This window comes from Myotis nattereri (genome assembly GCF_964212035.1).
Source record: "Myotis nattereri genome assembly, chromosome: 9".
Lineage (NCBI taxonomy): Eukaryota > Metazoa > Chordata > Mammalia > Chiroptera > Vespertilionidae > Myotis > Myotis nattereri.
The window spans coordinates 2120910-2130000 of NC_138084.1; the positions used below are offsets into that span (position 1 = coordinate 2120910).

At 54.5% G+C, this 9091-nt stretch overlaps 1 protein-coding gene across 1 annotated transcript in view; it reads left to right on the top strand.

Moving 5' to 3' along the window:
• Positions 1 to 1175: 1175 nt before the first annotated feature.
• Positions 1176 to 9091, top strand: part of MS4A10 (membrane spanning 4-domains A10) — a gene marked incomplete at both ends in the record, with an annotated part of 15303 nt that continues 7387 nt past the window's right edge. The window contains 4 exons of the mRNA XM_081098086.1: positions 1176 to 1216; positions 1643 to 1859; positions 2738 to 2857; positions 3783 to 3839. Coding sequence (XP_080954212.1) covers positions 1176 to 1216; positions 1643 to 1859; positions 2738 to 2857; positions 3783 to 3839 — 435 coding nt within the window. The remainder of the gene's footprint in view (positions 1217 to 1642; positions 1860 to 2737; positions 2858 to 3782; positions 3840 to 9091) is intronic.

Below are 9091 nucleotides of genomic sequence, written 5' to 3' on the forward strand. Positions count from 1 at the left end.
CTCGACCTTGGCTGCACATTAGAATCACCTGGGAATCTTTTTAAAATCCTGATTTCTGGGCCTCATCCTCAGGGAATTCTGTTTCTTTGTGATGGGGAGGGGCCACAACATTAGTAACAAAGACACAGACTTTCCGGAGGAGGAGGCCCAGAAATCAGGATTTTAAAAAGATCCCCAGGTGATTCTAATGTGCAGCCAAGGCTGAGAACCGCTGCTCTAAAGCGTCCCCTCGTTAGTCCCGCCCCCGTGGAGAACCAGCTCCTGCCTGAGCCCCACAGCCAGCCCCTCTCTCCGCCCCCCCAGCCCCCACCCCCTCCACTCTCCGGGGAAAGAGTTCAGCCTTTTACCCAGTCACCGGGCAGCCCCCAAGTTCTGATGTGCACCCGTCATCAACATACAACATAGCCCTGGCCGGTGTGGCTCAGTGGATAGAGCGTCGGCCTGCGGACTGAAGGGTCCTGGGTTCGATTCCCATCAAGGGCACGGACCTCGGTTGCAGGCTCCACCAGGGCTCCTGCAGGAGGCAACCGGTCGATGTGTTTCTCTCACGTCGATGTTCCTCTCTGGCTTTCCCTCTCTCTCCCACTCTCCCTAAAAATCAGTGGGCAAGTATCCTTGGGTGAGGATTAACAACAAACAAACAAAAAACATTAAAAAACAAAACAAAAGAAAAACACATACATGGTAAGGACCAGGCCCCTCAGCAAGTGTTGCTTCGAGCCTCCTGCAGTTTCCCCCACCCTTTCTCGTGCCGCGGAAATGCCCAGGACACTCATTTTCACTCATCGAGGCGACAGTACACGAAGGGTTTAAGCCAGTGGTTCTCAACCTTCCTAACGCCACGACCCTTTAACACAGCTCCCCATGTGGTGGTGACCCCCAATTTCATTGTTACACATTGAACATCATTAAAGCACAGTGATGAATCACAAAAACAATATGTAATGATAGATGTGTTTTCCGATGGTCTTAGGCGACCCCTGTGAAAGGGTCGTTCGACCCCCAAAGGGGCCGCGACCCACAGGTTGAGAACCGCCGGTTTAAGCCCACAAGCTCTGGAGCTGGTCTGCCAGGCTTCGAGTCCCAGCCTAGTCATTTGCTCGCTGTGTGACCTTAGGCTTAACCTCTGAGCAGCATCTGCAAAAGGGGAGCAGGGATCAGGATCAAATCAGATCATGAGTGTAAAATGCTGCTCACAGGGCCAGCAGCAGGGAAGGTGCGTTTCTAAAATGTTGGCTTATTGTCTGGGTTAAATATTGACTTCCCAGCTCGATGTCGGCTCAGAGCGGGTCCTCAGCAGGAGTTTCCTTCCGTGCCCTTCCCCCTCGTCCCCAGTCCAGGAGGGGCGACGATTTGAGGCCCACCCGCCCTCCTTTGCCTGACCGGGGGTCAGCGGGTAGGACCGTGTACAGAGTTCCCCACGCCTGCCAAACGGTGAGGCCTGTCTCTGGGTGGACGGGAGGTCCGTCTGCCCCAGAAGTAGCTGTGTCCCTGCAAACCCCACCCCCAGGGGCCAGGTTCTTCCAGGTCAAATCCAGGGGCTGCTGGGCGGTGCAGCCACCGTTCCGGGAGGCCCTGGCCCAGAGGGCAGAGGTGACAGGCCCTGACGGGGCCTGACTCGGCCTGTCTCCCTGGCTGGCAGCTGGATCCTCGCCGGAGTCATGGCAGCAGAAGCCCCCCGGGCGGCCGCAGGTGTTCCCAGATCTGGAGCTGGGGGTTTTGAGCCATGGCAGGCCCTCGGCCCGGCCCAGCCTGGCCAGACAAGCCCACCCCCGAAGGCGACCCAGCCCGGCCACCTGCCCCCAGACTGGCTCCAGGAGAGGCCCCGGGAGAGGCGCATCCTTCTCCAGGCGCTGGGCGTGAGTGTCCATTTCCTGGGCCCTGGGGTGGGGAGGAGGAGGGGGCACACGGGGAGGGTGCTGGGGAGCCCTGAGGATGGAGGAGGACCCTTCCCGGGGTCACACTCAGGGTGAGAGGTGGTGAGAGGCTGTCATGCTCACCAGCCCTGCCGGGGGCTCACAGGAGGTTCCCAACAGGAGACGTTGCCTCTCCTCCCTTCTCTCCCCAATCCCCCCACCAAACCCAGGCTGGAGGGCACCGGCGTGGCCGCAGTGGGAGGCCACGGCATACTCAGCCCTACGCTGGGTGCCATATGTGCTGCTCACCAGCTCAGCCAGGTTCAGTGAGCCTGAGGGCGGGCGGTGAAGGATGGAAAAAAGACAGACAAGAGAAGAAAGCTGGGTCTGGGTGGCACGCTGCCCTCTCTGATGGAGAGCTAGGGACAGCGCCACGGCCTGCAAGCCGAGTCTTTATTTTATAGCAGATTCCACGAGGCACAGTAAGGGCGTGGTCACAACATTCTGGAGGGTTTTGAATCTACTCAATCACATGCACCTGATCGAGCTATGTTTACTTGCTGCACCTCCCGCAGCCCACAGCACTCAGCCACGTGGGGCCACATGTTCGGACCATCAGGTCAAGCTGACAACCACAGCCTTTGGCTCTAACTGTGCTGGGACCTGCACGTGGCTTTGCCAGAGAGGACCATGCCCTCTCATTAGTCCCAGGCTTGCACCTGTCCAAACACTGTGTCTGCTCTCCACACCCACCTGCCTCCCCCAGGAGTGGGCCTTCCCGCAGACCCAGGAGCCCTCAGTGGGCGGGGAGCCGGCTGGGCCAGGCACCGATGGCCTCTCCAGGGCCGGGCCCCTCACCGTGGCTCCCCGTCCCTGCCCAGGCCTCCCACGTTGCCATCGCGGTGCTGCACGCGCTCCTCGGGGGTTACCTGGTCTTTGCAGTCAAGAACCTTCACCTGGTGGCGCTGAAGTCTTGGTACCCATTCTGGGGGGCTGCCTCTGTGAGTAGGAGCCAAGCATGGGCCGGCTCTGGCATTTGGGACGGGATGCGGGTGGGGCTGGGAGCTCGGGCCTCCGGGTCCCTCTCTCTGCTCTGTCCTCGGCTCTCTTTACGTACCCTTCCCAGGAGGCGCTCTGCTCTCTGCCCTCGTTTAACTTGCCTCCAGCAGAGAAAGGGGTGAGCATGCATTTCCAGGCGGCCAGGCTGTGTTTAGCTGCAGCAACACATCCCTGGAGCCAAGTGTCTGTCGTGGGTCTGCAGGAGCCCGAGGGTGTAAACGGGGGCTCCTGTCCCCCCAAGGTCCTGGGGCAGGACGGGAGCTAGAGGAGAGCCGTGCACACAGCCCCCTGGCTCCCAGGGCCTCCTCGTTCCGGGCGGGCAGAGTCCTGCTCACAGCGTCCCAGCCCCCCACCGCCACCTGGGCCCACTGTGCCGCCCCGCTCCCAGCTCCCAATGCACAGATGGGACCGTCTCCGCGTGCAGTGCCCTTTCACCCCTGGGCCCCGGGTGGGCGCGTAGTAGGTCTCAGCGAACGTTTGAAAGGGTAAGCCCAGGAATACCCCAGGCCTTGGAGAGAGAGTGACCTCCTCCCCCGCCAGAGCCAGGAAGGAGGAAGGGTCCGTGTGGAGGGGGTAGTGCAGCTGGCCCCACGGGGGAGGTTTGGGCTAATGAACTGGGGGCAGCAGAGAGGCTGGGAGGGCACCGGGAGTGCAGGGCACAGCTTGACCCTGGGTGTGGAGGTCTGTGTGGAGGGCAGAGCACTGGCTGGAGTGGGCCAGGGACGGGCCCTTAGTTGGAGAAATGGTGTTCTCTACACCGCTGGCCGCCAAAAGTGTGTTTCCTAAAGAATAGTGAAAAGGGAAGGGATTTGTGGGTTTCAAGGCCCCCATCTTCTCTCTTACAACTGTTTCCAATCTGGCCTGCAGTACCTCATTTCAGGGATCTTGGCGATAGCAGTGGCGGCGGTTTCGAAAACCTCTCTGGTGAGTTGGAGCTTTGAGCTGTGACCTTCCACGCCCAGCCTGGGGCGCCTGTGCAGGGCCCTGTGTGTGAGGGGCCCCGGGAGGCGGCGGAGAGGATCTGCTGGGAGCAGGGACAAGCCTTTCCAACAGCAGAGGGAGGCCACCCAGGGGTGCCCAGGCCCTGGAGGCCTGCCCCTCATTCATGTCCCTGTCTCCCGAGTTCCTCCACGACCCCCCGCCTCCTTCACCAGGTCTGTCCACCGTGGTGTTTGGCCTGGAGGTGCCCTGCAGCCTATGCTCCAAACAGCAGCCGAATGACTGTACTCAAGTTCAGGCCTGACCCTACCACACGCTACAGCCAACTCCTCCTGGCCACCTAACCCTAACCCTAAAACTAACCTTAAACCTAGCCCTAGCCCTAGCCCTAACCCTATCCCTAACACTAACCCTAAACCTAACCCTAACACTAACCTTAAACCTAGCCCTAGCCCTAGCCCTAACCCTAGCCCTAACCCTATCCCTAACACTAACCCTAAACCTAACCCTAACACTAAACTTAAACCTAACCCTAGCCCTAGCCCTAACCCTAGCCCTAACCCTATCCCTAACACTAACCCTAAACCTAACCCTAACACTAACCTTAAACATAGCCCTAGCCCTAGCCCTAACCCTAGCCCTAACCCTATCACTAACACTAAACCTAAACCTAACCCTAACCCTAACCCTAACACTAACCCTAACCCTAACACTAACCTTAACCCTAGCCCTAACCCTAACCCTAACCCTAACCCTAACCCTATCCCTAACCCTAACCCTAACCCAAACCCTAACCCTAACCCTAACCCAAACCCTTACACTAACCATAACCCTAACACTAGCCCTTGCCCTAACCCTAAATCAAACCCTAACACTATCCCTAACCCTAACCCTAATCCTAACCCTAACCCTATCGCTAACCTTAACCTTAACACTTACCCTAACCCTATACCTAACCCTAAATTCAACCCTAACCCTAGCCCTAACACTAACCCTAACCCTAGCTCTAACCCTAAACCTAACCCTAGCCCTAACCCTAGCCCTAGCCCTAACCCTAACCCTAACTCAAACCCTAACCCTATCCCTAACCCTAACCCTAAACCTAACCCAAACCCTAGGCCTAAACCTAACCCTAGCCCTAAACCTAACCCTATCCCAAACCCATACCCTAACCGTAACCCTAAACCTAACCCTAACACTAAACCTAGCCCTAACCCTAACCCTAACCCTAGCGTAAACCCTAACCCTAACCCTAAACCTAGCCCTAACCCTAACCGTAACACTAGCCCTAGCCCTAACCCTAAAACAAACACTAACCCTAACCCTAGCCCTAGCCTTAGCCCTAGCCCTAACCCTAACACTAACCCTAACCTTAACCCTATCCCGAACGCTAACCCTAACCCTAGCCTTAGCCCGAACCCTAACCCTAACCCTACCCCAACCCTATCCCTAACCCTAACCCTACCCCTAACCCTAACAAGAACCCGAATCTTAATCATAACCCTAAGCCTAAACCTATCCCTAACCTTAGCCCTAGCCCTTGCCCTAACCCTAACAGTAATCCTAAACCTATCCCTAACCCTAACCCTAACCCTAGCCCTAGCCCTAACCCTAACCCTAACCCTAACACTAAACCTATCCCTAACCCTAACCCTAGCGTAAACCCTAACCCTAAACCTAAGCCTAACCTTAGCCCTATCCCTAACCCTAACCCTAGCCCTATCCCTTACCCTAACTTTAACCCTAACCCTATCCCGAACCCGAACCCTAACCCTAGCCCTAGCCCTAACCCTAACCCTAACCCTAACCATATCCCTAACCCTACCCTAACACTAGACCTACACCAAACCCGAACCCTAACCCTAGCCCTAACCCTATCCTAACCGTAACCCTAACCCTAGCCCTAGCCCTAGCCCTTGCCCTAGCCCTAACCCAAAGCCTAACCCTAACCCTATACCTAACCCTAACCCTAACCCTAGCCCTAGCCCTAAACCTAACCCTAGTCCTAACCCTAACCCTAACCCTAACCCTAGCCATAGCCCTAGCCCTAACACTAACCCTAACCCTAACCCTAACTTTAACCATAACCCTATCCCTAACCCTAACACTAGCCCTAGCCCTAGCCCTATACCTAACCCTAACCCTATCGCTAACCTTAACCTTAACACTTACGCTAAACCTATACCTAACCCTAACGTTAACCCTAACCCTAGCCCTAACACTAACCCTAATACTAGCTCTAACCCTAACCCTAACCCTAGCCCTAACCCTAGCCCTAGCCCTAGCCCTAGCCCTAACCCTAACCCTAACTCTATCCCTAACCCTAACCCTAACCCTAACCCTAACCCTAACCCTAACCCAAACCCTAACCCTATCCCTAACTCTAACCCTAAACCTAACCCAAACCCTCGCCCTAAACCTAACCCTAGCCCTAAACATAACCCTATCCCTAACCCTAACCCTAACCGTAACCCTAAACCTATCCCTAGCCCTAACCCTAACCCTAACCATAATCCTAACCCTAGCCCTAGCGCTAGCCCTAAGCCTAACCCTAACCCTAAGCCTAAACCTAACCCTATCCATAACCCTAAACCTAGCATAAACCCTAACCCTATACCTAAACCTAACCCTAACCCTAACCCTAACCCTAACCCTAATCCTTAACCCTTATCTTAACCATAACCCTAAACCTATCCCTAACCCTAACCCTAACCCTAGCCCTAGCCCAAACCCAAACCCTAACCGTAGCCCTAACCCTATCCTAACCGTAACCCTAACTCTAGCCCTAGCCCTAGCCCTAAACCTAACCCTAGTCCTAACCCTAACCCTAACCAAAACCCTTTCCCTAACCCTAACCCTATCCCTAAACTTAACGCTATCCCAAACCCTAACCCTAACCCTAACCCTAGCCATAGCCCTAGCCATAAACATAACCCTAACCCTAACCATAATCCTAACCCTAACTTTAACCCTAACCCTATCCCTAAACCTAACCCTAAACCTAGCCCTAGCCCTAGTCCTAACCATAACCCTTTCCCTAACCCTAACCCTATCCCTAACCTTAACGCAATCCCTAACCCTAACACTAACTCTAGCCCTAGCCCTAGCCCTAACCCTAATCCTAACCCTAACCCTATCGCTAAACTTAACCTTAGCACTTACCCTAACCCTATACCTAACCCTAAATTCAACCCTAACCGTAGCCCTAACACTAACCCTAACCCTAGCTCTAACCCTAACCCTAACCCTAGCCCTAACCCTAGCCCTAGCCCTAGCCCTAACCCTAACCCTAACTCAAACCCTAACCCTATCCCTAACCCTAACCCTAAACCTAACCCAAACCCTAGCCCTAAACCTAACCCTAACCCTAGCCCTAAACCTAACCCTAGCCCTAAACCTAAACCTATCCCTAACCCATACCCTAACCGTAACCCTAAATCTATCCCTAACCCTAACCCTAACCCTATCCCTAACCCTAACCCTAGCGTAAAACCTAACCCTAACCCTAAACCTAGCCCTAACCCTAACCCTAACACTAGCCCTAGCCCTAACCCTAAACCTAAACCTAACCATAACCCTAGCCCTAGCCCTAGCCCTAGCCTTAACCCTAACCCTAAACCTAACCTTAACCGTATCCCGAACGCTAAACCTAACCCTAGCCCGAACCCGAACCCTAACCCTGACCCTAACCCTAACCCTGTCCTTAAACCTAGACCCAGCCCTTGCCCGAACCCTAACTTTAACCCTAACCCTATCCCTATCCCTAACCCTAACCCTAGCCCTAGCCCTAGCCCTAACACTAACCATAACCCTAACCCTATCCCTAAACCTAACCCTAGCGTAAACCCTAACCCTAACCCTACCCCAACCTTATCCCTAAACCTAACCCTACCCCTAACCCTAACCCAAACCCTAATCTTAACCATAACCCTAATTCTAAACCTATCCCTAACCTTAGCCCTAGCCCTTGCCCTAACCCTAACTTTAATCCTAACCCTATCCCTAACCCTAACCCTAACCCGAGCCCTAGCCCTAACCCTAAACCTAACACTAAACCTATCCCTAACCCTAACCCTAGCGTAAAACCTAACCCTAAACCTAAGCCTAAACTTAGCGCTATACCTAACCCTAACCGGAGCCCTAGCCCTTACCCTAACTTTAACCCTAACCCTATCCCGAACCCGAACCCTAACCCTATCCCTAACCCTAACCCTAACCCTAACCCTATCCCTAACCCTAACCCTAACCCTAGACCTACACCAAACCCGAACCCTAACCCTAGCCCTAACCCTATCCTAACCGTAACCCTATACCTAGCTCTAGCCCTAGCCCTTGCCCTAGCCCTAACCCAAAGCCTAACCCTAACCCTATACCTAACCCTAACCCTAGCCCTAGCCCTAAACCTAACCCGAGTCCTAACCCTAACCCTAACCAACACCCTAACCCTAGCAATAGACCTAGCCCTAACCCTAACCCTAACCCTAACTTTAACCCTAACCCTATCCCTAACCCTAACCCTAAACCTAGCCCTAGCCCTAGCCGTAAGCATAACCCTTTCCCTAACCCTAACCCTATCCTTAAACCTAGACCTAGCCCTTGCCGGAACCCTAACTTTAACCCTAACCCTATCCCTAAACCTAACCCTAACCCTAGCCCTAGCCCTAGCCCTAACCCTAACCCTACCCCATCACTATCCCTAACCCTAACCCTACCCCTAACCCTAACCCGAACCCGAATCTTAACCATAACCCTAAGCCTAAACCTATCCCTAATCTTAGCCCTAGCCCTTGCCCCAACCCTAACTTTAATCCTAACCCTATCCCTAACCCTAACCCTAACCCTAGCCCTAGACCGAGCCCTAACCCTAACCCTAACACTAAACCTATCCCTAACCCTAACCCTAGCGTAAACCCTAACCCTAAACCTAAGCCTAACCTTAGCCCTATCCCTAACCATAACCCTAGCCCTAGCCCTTACCCTAACTTTAACCCTAACCCTATCCCGAACCCGAACCCTAACCCTAGCCCTAGCCCTAACCCTAACCCTAACCCTATCCCTAACCCTAACCCAAACCCTAGACCTACACCAAACCCGAACCCTAACCCTAGCCCTAACCCTATCCTAACCGTAACCCTAACCCTAGCCCTAGACCTAGCCCTAGCCCTTGCCCTAGCCCTAACCCAAAGCCTAACCCTAACACTAACTCTACCCCTAGCCCTAGCCCTAACCCTATACCT